General features: G+C 30.5%; 1 protein-coding gene and 1 non-coding gene across 2 annotated transcripts; one reads left to right on the top strand and one right to left on the bottom strand.

Moving 5' to 3' along the window:
- Window positions 1-717: 717 nt before the first annotated feature.
- Window positions 718-824, bottom strand: LOC145334829 (U6 spliceosomal RNA). Its single transcript, XR_013885028.1, has one exon. It is a non-coding gene; the product is annotated as a U6 spliceosomal RNA (small nuclear RNA).
- A 16,502-nt stretch (window positions 825-17,326) lies between these two features.
- LOC145333483 (uncharacterized) lies at window positions 17,327-18,689 on the top strand. Its single transcript, XM_080178637.1, has 2 exons — window positions 17,327-17,539; window positions 17,749-18,689. Exons 1-2 carry the CDS (start codon window positions 17,415-17,417, stop codon window positions 18,449-18,451), a joined length of 828 nt encoding a protein of 275 aa, XP_080034763.1. The 5' UTR covers window positions 17,327-17,414; the 3' UTR covers window positions 18,452-18,689.
- The last annotated feature ends 228 nt before the right edge of the window (window positions 18,690-18,917 follow it).

Genomic DNA, 18,917 nt, shown 5'->3' with positions numbered 1-18,917 from the left:
AGGGGATAAATTTTCAAACTTTAGGCCGAAGTATCCCTTATGTGAAACAGCTTAGTGTTCACATAAAAATGACGTCATACAAAATACGATATCAATGACCAATGATGGGCCAGTATGCGATTTAATTCGCTAATGGTAAAATGTATACTGGCCTATTAATGGTCATTTGTATTGTTTGGCGTCAATATTTATAGATATTTAAGCTACTTCTATAAGGAATATTTAACTAAATATTTTATTGAAGGTACAAAATATCACACAAAAAAAACTTTTTAATGCTATACAATAATGTACACGAATTAAAAAGGTCAAAAAATATTTTGAAGCCAAAGTTTCATAATCATATTTTGTGAAAGGAAATATTTTCCTTTAGGTTATATATATCAGCGACAGAAATATGTAATATGCAAAATAAAATTTTTTTACCATGTAGTAAATTTTAAAGTAAAAGACGAGTTATTTTCTGTAACATTTTTATGTACATATATTGTATATAATAATTCCTTAATTATATAATTTTTTTTTAGATGCAAAGGCACAATATCCGAAGCCCAAAATACATAACTTTTGCACCACGTCGTCTTCCTATGACGTCATAAAATGAGGGAGATGTGGGAAAGAAAATCCCTAAAAAAGAGATGGAGAATATGATGTCACAGGAAGACGACGTGGTGCAAAAGTTATGTAATTTGGGCTTTGTCGCACAATATTTTTTTTTCAAATGTGCAACGCTTCACGATTTTGTGTGTCATCCTTGCGCAGGGGCCATGCTAATCTTCTCTGTATTGTTCTAATTTTAGTATATGTACTGTCGAAGCAAGTACACGAAACTTTTATAAATTTAAAATAGTCCATCAAACTTTGCATGACGATTCCTGTAACACATTATAATAACTTTATATAAAAAGTATTTTTTTAATCTAAATTATTTTTTTTCAAGAAAAATTATCCTTTTCTAGATGAATATAATTTGATTTTCATCAGAAAGATTTTAATCTATTTTCAGACTCAATATTAAATTTCGCAAAGCCAGCATTCTTTGTAGGAGCTTAAGTTCTCTATAACTGGATATGTTCGTCAATCTTACGTATAACTTTGTACCTAATTGTCCTTGGAATCAGTATTTAAAAAATCAAAGCAATGCAATCCTCTTAAAAATAAAATGTACATACAGACTTTCTTGAAATGATTATAAATTTACTACGCTTTAAAAATTATTTCTTTTCTTAATAGGAAACAAAATGACAAGTTTGAAATCATTAGGTCAATTTTAACATGTCTAAATTAACGATAAGAGCTATCCGCTATGGACGGACGTACTGACGAACTGACCGACCCTAAATGTAGAAAAGTCATTAAAAAACATCACTAAAAACGATTATTACTGCAAAATTTATTTATGTAATATATATTGAATAGGAGATATTGGGTCCTAGAAAAATCTTTAGAAATGTGAGCAGCAAAGGAATAAAATTGGTTTAGTGTGAACTAAGCATTATAAAGTTGGGTGCGCTAAACCAAGTATCCATAAATATAAAGAACAATAATATCCATAAGTTGTACAGAAAAAAAAACTACTTAAGAATATTATTAAAGACAAAAAACGATGTTATTTGCTCAGGGAAGGAGGGGACATTAGATTTTAAATTCCTAGAGCAGCCAAAGTTTTATAACCACGTTATTTCATTTATTAAAGTTTTCCAGATGTTTTATTGTTCTATCGGCAAAATAAATCCAATAAAGTTGAAAGAGGAGATTAATAAAAATATGGTTATATTTCTCGTTATTCAGAAGAACTTTTATTGTCCCAACTTTCCTGAGAAATTTGAAGTGCTGTGGTTGTTGTTTATTATTTCTTTGATAAATAAGATTATTGAAAAGAAAAGATAGAGCTTCAAATTACAATACCAAAATTGACAAATTATTTATTGAATGAGCATGAGCAATCATAGATTGTAGCTCAAATAATAAATGAGTAGGAGAGAAAAAGGTCCTGAATAAATATATTATCTTCTTTATTTAGAACGATGTCTGTCTGTCCGAGTATAAGATCTCAATAACCACTAGAATGATTTTTCTCTCCTTTTTAAGAAATATTCCTACTTGATTATTAGAAGGTGCTAGGCTATTTTCTGCATGGAAACAACCCATCTCCCTTAAAAAAGAATTTAAGAGTAAATATACTCTAGAATCTAATTCTAATATTAATCTATTTAACATATACTTACAATACAATGCTCATTGTATAAGATAAAATAATATGCTTATGTAAAGCACTTTATTGTGATATGCTGAGACATTTGGATCTAATTCCTTTTTTGAATTCAGCCAAAAATCAGAATTTATAAGTAAATCATAAGAAGTTTCGTTTTTTAGCATTTTCATTGATAGTAAATAGAGGCTAAGTGCGAAGTAACTCATGGATCTTAAGGGATAAGACAATGGACGATAAATTTTTATGCTTCCCCAATAATGCAATAATGTTTTAAAAAAATATTCAAAAATTAATGGTTGAAAAGTTTGGACGTATTTGTTTCAAACTAACCAATCAAAATTAATCATAAGTTTCCAATGTTTTGAGTTTGCAAAAAAGATAAAGTGGTTATAAAACTGTAGGTACCAGTGTAATTTACGGACCAATGTCCCCTCCCTCCTTGGAAATAATTGGTATAAAAAATGTTGGGATTTTTGCATGAAAAGAATATTGGCGGGAAAATTTCTCAGGAAAATGAGCAAATACACACACACACACACACACACACACACACTGGCACTCTTAACACTTAAGATTTAAGAAGATTCTTTCTTTAAGTTTCAGATTACTAAAAAACAAAATTCCTCTTAAGCATTATTTCCACTAAAATGAAATGAAAAGAAAGAATTTTAAAACAAGAACAATTATGTGAACATGGAAAGAAAACGAAGTATCGGATCTCGTCGTATTTTCACAGTATTTTTTGATAGGTTAGGTTAGATTTCCCCGCAGGTTTAGAGCCCCAGCAGGGGCTACAAATAGGAGAAAAGCTACTGTGAAAATACGACGAAACCCGCTACTTCATTTTCTTTCCAGGATCCCAACTTTGTTTATAAGCTTGGCTTAGATTTTAAAAATCTAACCAATATAGTCTAAAGCCTAAATCAAAACTAAATACAATATTTTAATACACTTGAGTTTATACACAATTTGTCTATCGACTAACATAAAGACATAGATCGTGAAACATTTACATTTTTGTGCATGTATAAGTATTTATGAAAACTACATTGCCCAAGTGGGGACTCAGCTATGTTTATACTTTCGACGCTATCAGCTGATTTCAAAGACCCAATTCAGGATTGGGACAAGGTATAAATTATTCTCTAAATGAACGTTTAAACGACAAGTATTGGAAAATTTATATTTATGTTGTAGCACACAAGAACCAACATACAAATACATGTCCTTGTCGTAGTGTAACTAAGAGCTGCAAAAAAAATTCCTGAACTCTTCATGTTAAAAATAATATAAGATTTCAAAAGAATTTAGCAGTACAATTTAACAAACAGAGTTTGCGTCTCTAGCATCTGGGGACTCTACTTAAATGGCGATGAAGGGGACAAAAAATACCCTAAAATGTACATGAAATAGTCGAATACAACCCCAAGATATGAAGCTTTCCTAAAATGGAGAACACATCAGTCCGTCTGTTCGTTGAATTATTATCTCGATTTCAAACTTTGCATGATGATTCCTATAACAATTAGGTACAATTAGGAAGCAATTTTTTTTTCTTTTATGACAACAACCTTTTTTTATAATATAATTATTTTATTCATCTGATTTTTGGAATACTGATTTCTAGGACAACAATGTACAACTCTTAAAGTGAGGCATCTCTATAAACAAATCCTAAAAATGTAAGTATGTTTTTAAACAGTATCCTGTTTTTACCGGTTGTGCATAAAATTTACCAACAATTTTGTTTAAAATTATCTATAATATAAAGTAGCTTGATGTCTGTCCGTCTGTCCCTTAAGATCTCGGTAGTCACTGACCCGATTGGATTCTACTCTTCAGGGAATATATTTACTGGTTCTGTGGGTTTTAAACTATTTTCTTTGGGGATGGGACACCCCCAACACCCTCAAAAAGAAAAAAATCCCCCTCATTTTTTTAGGCAGTTAATTTAAGATGTGGTGGTTGCAGCACCAGAGGTACTTACATTCTCTTCTTACACTCTAAAAGTGGTAATAATAATAATAATAATAATGTTTATTTGGTGCTGCCAGGTACCCCCTAGCTTAGGAGATAGCACATAAAATACTCTAAATTGCTGCTATCTATTGACAATTTATAGTTTACATTATGATGTTTAGTCTCATACAAAAATATTATAATATATACTAAGTTTAATTATTAACTAAATATAAATTGGTGGAATAAAAGGAAAAATTTTTTAGGATATGCACCAGGAGCTACAGGAGTACTATCTTGACCAAAATGGGGATAGTGTATTTGATTCCTGGAGCCCCTTTTTAAGGAGGACGAAAAGAAAAAAAAAGAATATAAAACAAATTAATTGTAAAAAGGGAAAATTGAAACTTTAATTTAGTTAAATTGAGTTGTGAGGATGGTAAAAAAAAAGAAAAAAACACAAATAAACATTCATATTATGTAAGAGAAATCAGTAAAAAATAAGAAAGATGGAGAAAAAAAAATAGATGAAGGAATTTAGAGAAAAGTAAAACAAAATAAATCAAATATAAAAAATAATAAGATGGATCATTGTTGTATATAAGTTTAATACCATATTTTAAGTTTTAAAATATCATTGAAGATTAATAAGTAGAGATTTAATTTAGAAAGAAAGGAGGAAGAAAAAAATTCATAAAAAGGAAAAAAAGCAATACTTCAAGCCTATGTCATTGTATTATTTTTCAAAAAAACAGAAAATTTCTCAATTCAAAATAATATCTTTTTATAGAATGCCACTTTGACTTTTGCCCTATATTCAACCCTCCCCTCCCCGCCAAAAAAAGACAACCCCCCCCCCCTCCTTAAAAAAATCACCAGGTTTTTTTATGAAATCAATTTTTAAGATCTATTTATGCACTCAGAACAGTTTTCTCTATTACAAATAAAATTAAGGTTTTCCAATAAAAAATCTTTAAGTTTCATACAAAATGTTCGTTTGTCCTTTAGTTTCAGAGCTTCACTTTTAAGGATGTTGTCATCCTTGATAATATAAAATTTTAGTACTTTTTGCGCCATTTCCTTTTCTTTTGATTATAAATTTGTCCCTAAATCTTTGCTAGCGTTTTAAACACTTTTAGATTGTTTATAATTTCAAAGTTGTTACACCAAAGTAGGTTTAAAAAGTACTTTGATTAATTGTTTATTTTATTTAAATCAAATGAATAGATAATATCTATTTGATATTATTCCTTAACCCTTACAGATCAGATTTTATTAGGATATCTGGTCTGTGTCGGTCGTGGTGTCCGGTCAAAGTCAGTTGGGTAGCAAAAAAAATTAGAAAAAATTCTAAATAAATCTTAATTTCTACATTATGACTTTTGTGTATAAGGTAGAAACCTAAAATTTTTTTGGTGAATACTTAGATATCAATGACCTTCTGAGAAAAGTGGTGTTATGACCGATTGACCGCTCCCTGACCGACTTTATGACCGATTTTTGTCCGGCTTTTACTACAGATATAAATCATGAATATCGTGGCTTCTATCACAGCTAGAGACCTATATTGTTTTTGGTAAATCCTTGAGCAATAATAAACAGATAAAAATATTAATTTGCGCCGCCAACCGCCGTTTTACCGCCGTAACCGCCGAAAATGGCGGTTTCCGGTATTTGCAGTTTTTCGGCGATGATCAGAAAAAGTAATTTTTTGTTATGAAAAATAAAAGTTCGTCCTAAAATTTGGTCATCCTAGCTGCAAAATTGGCCGCTCTACAGCTGTTTTAAAATTTAGCGGCTGGCCGCTAAAAAGCGGCTAGGGAGCGGTCTGACTGCTATGACTAGAAAAAGTAATTTTCTCTAAAAATACACATGAACCACCAGAAAAAAATTTTACGTCTTTATCTGTACCAGGAGCGGAGATAGAGGGGGGGCTCTTTGAGCCCCCCCCCCCCCCCCCCGATCTATCAAGGTGGGAATTGGAGCCCGATCTTTAAGGGTTAAAGACATTTTAATTAGAGAGAGAGGGTACAATGGACTGTTTATTACACTAGTTCCCAACGTTTTATTATAACGTTTTCTTATTAGTAGTCTTAGTAACTTTGGGGACTTTTGATTCGTTGGTTCGTTTAATTGCGTGTTCAAACGTTTCAACCTCTAATTTTAAACGACAGAAATGATATTCATTGGGGATCTACATTAATTTATTTGTCATTGTCTTATCCCTTTAGATCCCTGCATTTTGATAATATTTTTGTTTTAATTACTTTGAACTAAAGCAACGGAAAAGTTGTCAAAAATATTTAATGCTTTTTCATGTAATCTTTTTCCTGAAAACAGGAAGTACCCTTCTCATACCTAAAACATGCTTTTTAGGGGCATGGATAGATATTGTGATAATTAGAACAAATACAAACTTAATAATAATATGCACATATATACTAGCGACTAGGCTATACAGGCCTCTAGGGCCACTTGAGGAAAGGGGAGAGGAGGAGGGCGGCCCTCCACTTTACTTTATTTTTAGTTTTGGAAGGAAATAGAAAATTATTTTTTGGACGGAGGGGGCATTTTTTTAGTGGCGAATTCTCTTAAGAGGGTTGTTATAAACAACCCTTGGACCTGTGAAAAGCTAGACTAAGTATAGATGAAATTGTTCTTGTTTTTGTTCTAAAGTATAACCTTTCCTGTAAAAAATGGCTCCAAAACCCCCAACAAATTAGGAAATACTTTTACCTAGATTTTTTGTTGGCATTTTGTGTTTTACATAAAATTCTTTTAAAATAAGAATTTTATTAAAAATGCTTCCCTTCATCCGGTCATTTGTCATTATATCAAACTTTAAGTAAAAGAATTTACTTAAACCTTTTAAAACACAACGCATATTCTCTATTTTCTACCTAACACTTCAATATGTTAATCAAAATATTAAATTAAAGATATTTTTTTAAACAAAAAAATACAAATTAAACATAATAAATACTATAGAAAATATTAACATTTAAGAATAATGTCGACTTTATTCCAGTTATGACCACTTTTACATGATACCAGACAGTACAAGGTGCACAGAAAGATGATGATAAACAAAATTACCTCTGCTGTGGATTAAAATTATTGACTGAATAGTTTAGACACTGGTATTTTGGAACCATTTTTTTCTCTTATTAAGTAATACTAAATTAAACCTTCATTTAAAGAGCACAAAATCTTTTTCGAAGCGGAAAAGACGCCACAAATAAAATCACGCAAATGCAAAATGCTCTCAAAATGATCACCCCCAAAAAATTATTAGTAGAAACGTATACAGGGACAATTATTCTTGAATGAAAACCAAGTACATATTTGCAGAGTTAGGTAACTGTAGCCATATTATTATCAATCTTCTACTTTTAAAACTTTTTTGAAGTCGTAACTGCAACAACTCGTAAACATTTCCCCTGCCGAAGCCAGCAAAATTATGTAAAATCTGTAAAAGTAAGTAAGTAAATTTGATTAAAAAATCTACCAAATGGTTGCATCGATCATATTTTGCCAAAAACAGTATTTTTTTCACTTAATTTTTAGATTTTTCAATGAAAATGTTTTAGGTACAGCATCGAAATTAAGGTTTTAACGATCTTGGGCATAGATTTTTTAACCTTCTTTCCTCAGTTGACCTATACCTGTCCTTGACTACAAGGGGTGCAAATAAAGGCGTTAGGGCGGGGTCAAATGGGGGAAATATTTTTTTCATAATTTTTGGGGACTTGGAAAGCTTGTCAAAGCCCCTAAATATGACCTTGATATGTTCAAGTTTGTTATTAAATTTGTTAGGATTCTTCTTATTGACCTTTATAGTCGGGGATCTAAAGGGACAAGACAATGGCCGAAAAGTTAATATACATCTCCAGTGATGATCCACACTTTTACCTCTTTTGTAGATTACAATTAGTGGTTATAACGTATTAAAACTTAACTTAATGAACCACCCAATTAATTAATAAAAAATCTTTATTATAAGACTTTGGAGACTAGTGTAACAAACAGTCCATGTTTTCCTTTTTTCTTTTTAATTCTAAAATAAAAAATGGATCATCGAGTTCAACTCCTCTCCTCTTTAGGTGCCCCTAGAGGCCTCTAGGGCGAAGCAATTAGTTTTTATACAAAAACTAAGGATACTGATATAAAAGCTTTTCTTTAAAAAAGAATCTTTTAAAAGAAAGTTAAATGTTTAATTTGTTTAATAATGAGGTTTACATTTCAAATATAAACTTGAACTTAGGTTATCGTACAATCAAGTAAAACTTAAAATGAACAAAACTTATTGGAAAGATAATTAATCTTCTGTACAAAATAAGAAAAAAAGCATTTTCTCTAAAATTCAAAAGAACTAGATTTGATTTTTTGGCAAGGGGATAATCACAAGAAATTTAAGAATCTTAATTTATATCACATACTCATAAATAAAGTAGAGTAGATGCTTATTGTTCTGAATATCATAATACAAATTACTAGATGATTATCTTAAATTGCTAGATTGTTAAAGTCTTAGAGTGGTTTTATGCTATTCCTAGATGCTAGATGCAAGCAGCCGCTAGTTATATTTTAGTGAACTAATTTAAAGTGCTACTTTTGGCTATCTTTCTACATTTGACTGTTTTAAAGTAGCGAAAACCTAAATGTAAAGTAAGGGCCATTACGCTTATCAAATATTTGAAATTTAGTAAATTTATCGCACTTTAGGGACATGGGTCAAATCCACAGATAAGTGTCTGTTGGATCTTTTAGGAAACTGCGCTAAGATTTAAATTGGTAAGTACAATTATATCAATAAGTAGCGCACAACTAAAAGCTTACAGAATGTTACAATAAACTGTGATACAGAAGGTTATAGATTTATAAAAAAATATATCTCATTTTATGAAGATATACTAATTGGAAGGTTTCAGACTATTTTATAGCTGTTGTAGAAGATTTGTATACAGTATTTCTAAACTCGATTGGATGTGAAGTTAAATCAAAAGTTTTAAATCTGTAGAACAATTCTATTGTATCCTTGTAAGGATGTGACAAACTGTTCAACCTATAATTTTAATCTACAGGAAAGGTAATAATGTTATCATCATTGGGGATGTACATCAATATATTGAACATTGTCTTATCTCTACCCATACCGTAGATTTAAATTATTTGTTTAAATGTTTGGATATTTCTAGTTTAGAATCAACGATTAAATATTTAATAAAATTAGGTTTTTGAGTCAACAAATCAGAAAACGTGGGTTTAAAACTTTGGTTACTAGTTTACTGACAGTCCAATATCACATCTCTCCTAAATTATACATTACTAGCGGCTTCGACCCTAGTTTAATCAAACCAATTTTTCGTATTTTAGATTTAAAAGAAAAATAAAATAAAAAAAAAAATTTTTTTTTGGGGGGGGGGAAATTAGTCGACCCCACTATTTTAATTTTAGTTTTAAAAAGAAAAAAAAATTGTTTTTGTGGTTTTTTTTCATTTTTTGGGGGGTTGGGGGTGTCCTACACACCAAGAAAATAGTTATAAACCTTCCCGGGACCTATGAAAAGCTACCTTGTAAAAGAGAACCCGATCGGTTCAGCGGTTAGCGAGATCCTTCGCTACAAACAAACAGACAGACAAACAAACAGACATCGCTCCACTTTGTATTATAGATATTATTCCTTAACCAAGTATTTAAAATAGCTAATTAACATTTATTTTATATATCTATTAATGTGCATTTGTAGTAGCACTATAAAGACATATGCTCCACTACCTAAAATATCAAAGTGGCCCTACCTTAAATATCACAGGGAGAGAGAAAAGTATTTTGAGAAAATATTTTGGTTTTGTTAAAAACGTTAAAGCAGTTTTTGTCCACTTTAACTGATTTTCTTCAATTTGGACACAAAGTTTCCAAATGGTAATGCTATTTTGTTGTTGTTTGACTGAAACAATTTACAAAATTTATGATCTATGTAATAAGCGCAGCATCTCTACAATAACGTTTTGAAATGTATGTTCTTATTAAGCAAATTGCTCTATGTTCTATTGTAGGAACTTGGTTGTATTTATATTTCCGACCCTGTAGGCTGATTTCCATGACCCAATACAAATTCGGGACAGGTTCTCCACCCTGTCGATAGAGTTACATATAGCTCATGCTCAATCTATTCTTTTACTTTCATATTTCAATGGATTATTAGAATAATTAAATTGGTTAGCGTTTGGACAAAGTTTTCTTAGTTCATCAATTATTTTTTTCTAGATTATTTTTCATTGTCCATGGAAACTTATGTCAAACATGTAAAAGTCCTGTTTTTATGTGTGAATGTAAATTTGGTTGGATTTTGAAAAAGCAAAAATTTACGTAACTGAAGGCGTAGTGCATCCCCTCGTCGTTTGGGAGGTAATTAGTTCGAATCTCGGCTGAACATTGCGCTAAAGACGCTAAAAAGGTTCCTACTGCTGCTATAGCATATGCAAGACATTGATAGATAGAGTAGGGGGATGCCTTGGCGCAAAGCATTACTATGAATAGTTAGGATTTCCAGACAAAGGTTGTGCAAGTATTGGTAGTCTGTTAGGTGTTACTACAGCAAAGATTAGTACAATTACAGCAAAATTATAATACAATCATAACAAAATAATTTATGGCTTAAACGTAAAAACAGTCTGTAACCGAAAAAGAGATGAAGTAGGGTTGTATTTCAATATGAGGGCAAAATTGAACTTTTTTACAACCCCCATTTTTAAAAGCGAAGCTTTTCTATAATTAGGGTCGGTCCGTCGGTCCGTCCGTACGTCCGTCCGTCCGTCCGTACGTCCGTACGTCCGTAACGGATAGCTTTTTTCGTTAATTTAGACATGTTAGAATTGTCCTATCGATTTCAAATTTTGCATGGTGATTCCTTTAGTAGTTAGGTACGATTTAGGAAGCGTAGCAACTCTATAATCATTACCAAAATGTCCGTACGTCCATTTTAAACATGTTGATTTTTTTTAAATTTTTTAATTAGTTTTTTCGTTAATTTAGGCATGTTAGAATTGTCCTATCGATTTCAAATTTTGCATGGTGATTCCTTTAGTAGTTAGGTACGATTTAGAAAGCGTAGCAACTCTATTATCATTACCAAAATGTCCGTACGTCCATTTTAAATATATTGATTTTTTTACTTTTTAAAAAGTTTTTTTTCGTTAATTTAGGCATGTTAGAATTGTCCTATCGATTTCAAATTTTACATGGTGATTCCTTTAGTAGTTAGGTACGAGTTAGAAAGCGTAGCAACTCTATAATCATTACCAGAATTCCGTACGTCCATTTTAAACATGTTGATTTTTGTTTACATTTTTAACAACAAATTTGTATGTGACCTAATTATCCGATTGGTCTGATTTTTGGTATACTGATTCCTGAGACAACAAAGTACAATATTATAAGCGAAGCAACTCTATAATCAAGTCCTAAAAATGTAAGTATGTCCATAATCATTATCCTGTATCAAGCAGTTTTTCAACAAATTTACTTACAATTTTGCTTTGACTCTTAAACATTCGCATTCTGATTATTCAGTTCTGACATTATACAAGTGTTAATTTCTGTTTGTCCTACCGTTTCAGAGCTTCGCTTTTATGGATGTTGTCATCCTTGTTAATCTTTTTTTCTTGTGTGAAAATAAATTAGCAATAGCCAGGGATCTAAAGGGAGAGTGGAGACAATAGACTGTTTATTACACTAGTCCCCAAAGTTTTATAATAAAATTTTCTTATTCGTTAGCTTATCATTTTTGGGGACTTTTATTGGATTTGATTGGTTGGTTCATTAATCTGAGTATCAATACGTTTCAGCCACTTATGGTAGTTTACAGTATTTTGTGTACCATCATTTGAGATGTACATCAATTTTTAGTCCATTGTCTTATCCCTTTAGATCCCTAAGCAATAGCTCAGGTTTATAATTCATTCAACCAAGGATTGTATAGGTCTCTTTTATATATTTTTTTCCGTTTAAAGCAAAAAATCTCAGAAATGGCTGATCTTCTGTCTATCATACTAGTCCCCAAAGTTTCATTATTCGTTGGCTTTACAGCTTTTGGGACATTTAATTTGAATTTTGATTGGTTGTTTAATTAAGTTGAGTGTTCAATCGTTTTAACCACTAGTTTTAATCTACAGGAGAAGTCTTTTTGTGCATTATCATTGGGAGTGTACATCAATCTTTCGGCCATTGTCCTATCCCTTTAGATTCCTAAATAATGAAAGAGACAATTAAAAAATAAAAAATAATGTATGCTGATTAATCTTCAATTGACCCTTCCCCATACACTTTATTGATTTAAATGGCATGCGATACAATCTCACCACTGCGAAAATATTTCATATCCGTTTTTTTTTTAAATATAACAATTAAGAAATTCTTTTATAATTACATAATACATACAACTTTATAAAGGAAATTTTATAAACTTTTTATGTTTTTTGGTTGGTGGGTGGCCCTTAGAGAATACTACAGTTAGAATTTTATTCAATATTATATAAGCATTATAAAGAAAGAGGAAGATTAAAAATTATGAATTTTCTAAGCCTTTTCATAAATAAAATTATCTTTATTTATGTAAATAGAGCTTTTATAGAATGCTCATAGTCGTTTTAGGTTGTAAATGTAAAATATGATTTTTTAGATTTTTCTTAGTATTATATAATCCTAAAATATCCTCTTATGTAAACTAAAATGTCGACAAAATATTGACATTTCGTTCATATATCAACCATGGCCACTTTTATTTATTTATAAGGTCAAGAAGGGAAAGGGACATTGATTTGTAAATTTCACTGGTCCCCAAAGTTTTATAACCACATCAGCTTTTTCGTTGGGTACCATTATTATAGTGTAAACTGTAACTGGTATTTTTGTTTTGCAGGAGGGGTATTTTTGTTAATCATTATTGGGGATGTATACCAATTAATCCCTTTAGTTTTCGACTGAATTAAAGACCGAACAGTTTTCATGGACGACTTGTAGGAAAAATCTGTTAATGAATAGTCTAACAAATTGAACCTAAAATTAGAATAAAATGGGACAAAGGAAGTAAGCTCTACACAGAGATATTGACATGGAATCTACAAATAATTTCCTATTGCTTATAAGAACAATATCGGCTACTAATAGAGCAATAAACTGGCTTAAAACCAGCCCTAGACCAATGTGAAATTTTCATTAAGTGAAAAACTAAATTGTATGAGTAGTTGGCGAGATTTTAACAAACTAACAGAATTACGATAATGACCTAAGCTCTTTTGACAACAATGTATTATTCAATCTACAACCATTTCTTCCTGTTTAATGACATCATGAGTTTTTTACTTGTAGAATATATGCTTATATTTGAAATCATATTTTAGTTTAAAGGCCAAAATACTGGCAAAACAACATATCTATAGTATAGATGTATATACAGACACCTACCTCCCTTCATTTTTCAAAAACCTCTTTCGTCTGCTCCTAAATTATTTTCTGCTACTTGGCTGTGTTAATATAAGCAATACCATTGGTTGATTTTCAATGACCCAATAGAAAGGTTGCACAAGACGGTTGCGATGGAAAGATACAGTTATTTAACCGTTTCTCCCTCTAGAGTTTTACTCTAATGGCAAAACACAATTGTTAAATCTTTAGAATACCAATCCCTATCGTTGGGTCTGGATGGGAGGTGGGTGAAGGGTGATTAAAGAATTGTCCTATTTAATCAAAATATAATCCATTCCTTTTTGTGAACCTAACAATTCAACCTATTTGTAACTGGTGTAAATACATTTGGACACATAATTAGTAAGTAGCTAACTACGAAAATAATTATATTTACAAGTTTTGCTGCATAAAAAAAAAGACATTTTTAGAAATGAAAATGCCATTTTTGTTAGATAGTTCATAAATACATTAGTTGAAAATTTTAGTAGCAACCTACAAACAAAAAGGTTATAAATAAATTGCGATGACTACCTATAGAAACAACATCAATATAAGCTCTATATTCAGAAGTTAGGACATCATAATGATTAAAAGGACTTTCTGGTAACAATTATAGAGATGATATGCCTACTAAATCGTACCTAACTGTCATGGGAATCATCTTCCAAAGTTAGAAATCGATAGAACAATTCTAATGTGCCTAGATTAATGAATATAACTAACAGAGGGACGGACGGACCGATCCTGATGCTAGCTAAGCTTTGCTTTTAAAAACATACTGACATAATAAAAATGTAACTCTACTAATAAGAATGTATTATAATGATTTGACATAAACGTATAAACACCATTTTCATTATCTAAATAAGATGTCAACATTCCGCAAACGGTTGGACACCAAATTCTATAACCTCATTCAAAAATAATTTTATAAAAAAAAATCAGAATTAAGTTCTTTTGAAAGGGACATTTAAATCTAAAAATAACTAGATGTTTGCGGTGTGTGTGTGTGTGTGTTATTTATTTTTAATTGAAATAGTTAACAGTTAACGCACGTTAAATGTCACAAAACAATAAGAAGGGTTAGAAGGGGTGGGGATAAAGTCAGCCCTTTCCTATTTTTAATTTTAGTTTTCGGAAAAAAATGTAAAAAATTTCTATGTTAGTAAAAAAAAGCCCATCTCTATGGTGTTTTTTTTTTGGTGTTAAAGGTAAGAGCTTTGAAGAATTGCCTTTTTTAAATTGGATAATGAGACACAATTTGGCATTCAAAATTTTGAATATCTCCATTATGGTAGGCACAGAACGAAGAAAATCTTGCTGAGTCATCAAGGTACAGAACAAATAAAAAAAAACTCTTAGGGTTAATGAGAAAACATTAACATATAAATGTTCCAAAATATCTCTAAATTAACTTTGAATTTTATAAATAATTACCCTTGTGCATTATTTAAAGAAAATATAAACAATAGATAAATCATATGTAATAAAGCATAGGAGAGATAAGGCATGTGAAAAAAACGTGCCTTTGACTTTTTTAAAAGCCAGACTTAAGGTTTATAAAAAAAGTGCTCGGTTAAAAAGGTGTAAAAAGACCATACATTTTAAATGACAATCATTAGGTTATTATTTAATGACAATACCTGCTTAAAATCAAGTTCATGATACTCTAGTATTATTATGTTTATCTAAACGTTTAGAGGTTCTAAATTTTTAACAATAAAATTTGAATTTTATGTCCTTGTTATTTTCTACAAACTTAAATAATTATTTTCTAGAGATGTCCTATCTCTGAGTATAAGAATAGGAAATACGCGTAATATGATAATAGTCTGGACGTCCTACTATGATGAGTCCTGCTATGATGCAGGAATATAAAGGGATAAGACAATGGCCGTTAAATTGATGTACAATCCCATTAATGATAAACCAGATTATCCTTTATGTAGATTACTATAAGTGGTTGAACCCTTTGGACGCTCTACTTTTTTAACCAAAAATAGAAAATTAGTAAAAGTCTCCAAGGTTGTTAAGCCAACGAATAGGAGTTATAATAAGTTATGCAACTTTGGGGACTAGTATTAAAAAGCAGCCCAATGTCCTCTCCCTCCCTGGCTGTAATGAGTCCTGCTATGACCGAATATTACATTTCTTATTATTATCCCCCCCCCCCCATACTATATTTTTTTTCTTGGAGTTTCAACAATATTGCTCAAGACAATAAATCCTTCTGGTAAAAAATACTTCAGGGACAAACTAAATATTCATATTTCTTTTGTTAAATTGCACGATAAAATCTTATTAATAAACTTTATATAATAGTATAATGATAAATATATTATTATTAAAAAGGTTTACCTATGAAAAATAATACATTTTGCCTCATTAATGACACTTTTAACTTGTATTTGTTCAGAAATTAGTATTGTTGCTATTGATTAATTGAAAATTGCTACTTTATATCTTTATTTAATCTGCTTTTTAAACTTCAAATATCCGTAATTTTGCAGAAACCCTATTTTATATCCTTAATTCCCCTTGTTTCTAAAGGTCAGGAAATATAAGAAAATTGATAAGTTTGAAGAAAAATTTCTTTTGTGACAGAACTTTGACAGATCACCAGACCATGGCTTTCCTGTACGCAGGGGTACAAGGATAGAAAAATGGACATTTTATTAAATCTCTTTCTGATTTGTATGTGTTCAATTTTGCTTTTGCTAGCTTAGTAAAGCTTTAGTTTAAGCGCCCACAAGGTTCCGAATTGTGGTATGTGTAAATATACAAAAAAAGTAGTATAACATAATTTTCTTTTAAAATCATGCAAACTGAATTATTCTATAGTTTTCAAGCCTTCTATGTAAAACAAATTTACAATTATACATATTTACACAAAATTACCCCTTTAGTAAATTAAAATTAGTGGTTGAAATGTTAGGACACTCAACTAAATAAAGCAAACAATCAAAATTCAAATCAAAAGTTCCAAAAGTTGTCAAGCCATTGAATAAGAATACGTTATTAAAAAACTTTGGGGAATAGTGTAATAAACAGCCCTCCCTCTTTGACTATTTTCCTTTTAGTTTAGTTAAATTAATATTTAAAAAAAACAGGCAATGTTCATATTAAATTTTTTTATCCCATAATTGGATTAAGATGTCGTTTTTAAATAGATTATTTGTGTCTTTGAATTAAGTTAAAGTTATAAATTTATTTGTCTTTGTTCTATCATAGTTTATTCTCTTTTACATTGACCCCTTTATTTTAATAACTTTTGAATGGTAAAAGCGAATCAAATTTCATGTATAAGGTTTCATTTTAATTACTTTTTATACCTCAATTTTTGTGTAAAAAAGTCAGCTTTTAAATTAATTGCTGATAGAATTATTTATAAAAATATATTTTGATAAAATAGTATTTGTTGCTATTAATTTTTTTTAAAAGCTGTCTTTTTTAAAAATTAAAAGAAAAATTTTGTTAGCTTGCGGTCAAATATAGGCTAGGTCATGGGGGAATTAGATTTGGGGGAGAAAAGGGGAAAGCAAGGCAAGAATGGGTTATATTGAGGGGGTGGGGGTAAATAAAAAGGACAGATGCAAGGGAAGGGTATAGGTTAATTGGGGAAGAGCGTAACACACAAAGGAAAAGATCCCCAGCTAGCACGAGTCAAACGGTTCGAATCCTTTCAATCTCCTCCACACGGCCCCAGTTTAACAATCAGTATTACTTTGACCCTCGCGCACAGCGGTCAGACTGTTAGCCTTACAGCACCATGGCGCCACGCACCAAGCTACATGTTATTCATCCAGTTCATGGTTATAAGATTAAGCCCCAAGAGGATATTAAAACTATAAAAAGAAATGCTAGAGAAAGAAATAGAGTTCAAAATGTTAATAGGTAATTATTCTTTTTTTTTATTTTGTATTAATTTGAATCATTAAAAATCCTATTTTTAAAATTAATACAGTTTTATGTTTTATCAAATGTACAAAAGCTTAGTAGATATTTTTGTAAAAGTTTTTATAATCTTTGGGGTTACATAGTTAACTGTTTATTGGTGACTGTAAAAGATGGTGATTGTTTACTAATTATACATTTTTTTTCAGAGGATTTGAAGAGTTGAAGAAATATATTCCCGGAGCAGCCAATCAAAAACTTAGCAAAGTGAACATAATCACCCGTGCTTCTAATTACATTCAACACCTAGCAAACCTGCTCAACCTCCCTTTGGACGAAAATAATTCTACTGAAAAATGCGCTAACGATGAAACCAAAAAATCCGCGAACGAAATGATAAATAAATCCGTGGATTTTTCTGATGAAAATAAAGAGAATGACAGTGGATATAATTCAGTGATTAAAATAGAAAATACAGGCATGGCAGTCAGTACAAAAATGCCACTAAGCCCTGCTTATTCCGAATATTCTAATAACAGTGATAGTGTTATAAATACTCCTCTGAAAAACAATGTCAACCATCAAAATTTACTATCTCCTTTGTATTATCATAATAACTATCTAAATTATTATCAAAACAGTCATTATGCTGCGTATCAGCCCCACCATTCTACCCCACTGCAATCCAAATATTTTTCACCCGTTTACCCAAAAATTGAACATCCCCAACAATTTAGCCCCTACGGCCCTGCTGCCTACAGCATTCAACATCAAAATATTGCAGCCCACAGTCCTTTCATGCCGTCCTGTCAAAAAATCGAGCAGCTGTCGCCTGATTCTACAAATATCAGCGAGGATGATGAACTTTTAGAGGCAATTGCCGAATGGCAAAATGGACAACAGCATTGCTAAATTCGAAATTAGCAAATGCAATGCATAATTGCATTTTATATTTGCTTTTCTATATTCATTATAAATGAAAAGAAGTCTTAAAGTCAGAAAAGAAACCAAACTAGATAAATTCATTCAGTTATTCATTATTAAAACAAAATGTATATTTTTATATGTAATATTATTATGTAAACTATTTATGTATTTATTTGTAGTCATATTTAAACAGTTTTATAAATATATTTGATAAATATATAAATTTGTAATATTTTGATGTTAGGTCTTTATTTTTAACATGGATGACAACATTAATAAAAGCGAAGATAAATGATTAAGATATTTTCCAGTATGGCTTCGAAAATGATTAATATCCGGTGGATAAGAACAGGTTCTCAGCCACACTAAAAAATCATGTATCGTATCTTATTATATCCAGTTTTCTACGAATAAAAAGTGGTTCTAATTTTATAATTGTACATTTTTATAT

This window comes from Acartia tonsa, chromosome 12 (genome assembly GCF_053477335.1).
Source record: "Acartia tonsa isolate MP-2025a chromosome 12, ASM5347733v1, whole genome shotgun sequence".
NCBI lineage: Eukaryota > Metazoa > Arthropoda > Copepoda > Calanoida > Acartiidae > Acartia > Acartia tonsa.
Note: the sequence above shows the minus strand (reverse complement) of the source record. Positions and strands in the feature narration are given on the sequence as shown.

Coding starts and splice junctions, on each gene's coding strand:
- LOC145333483 (XM_080178637.1), top strand. CDS start 17,415: ATGGCGCCACGCACCAAGCTACATGTTATTCATCCAGTTCATGGTTAT. Junction 17,540..17,748: donor AGAGTTCAAAATGTTAATAG/GTAATTATTCTT, acceptor ATTTTTTTTCAG/AGGATTTGAAGAGTTGAAGA.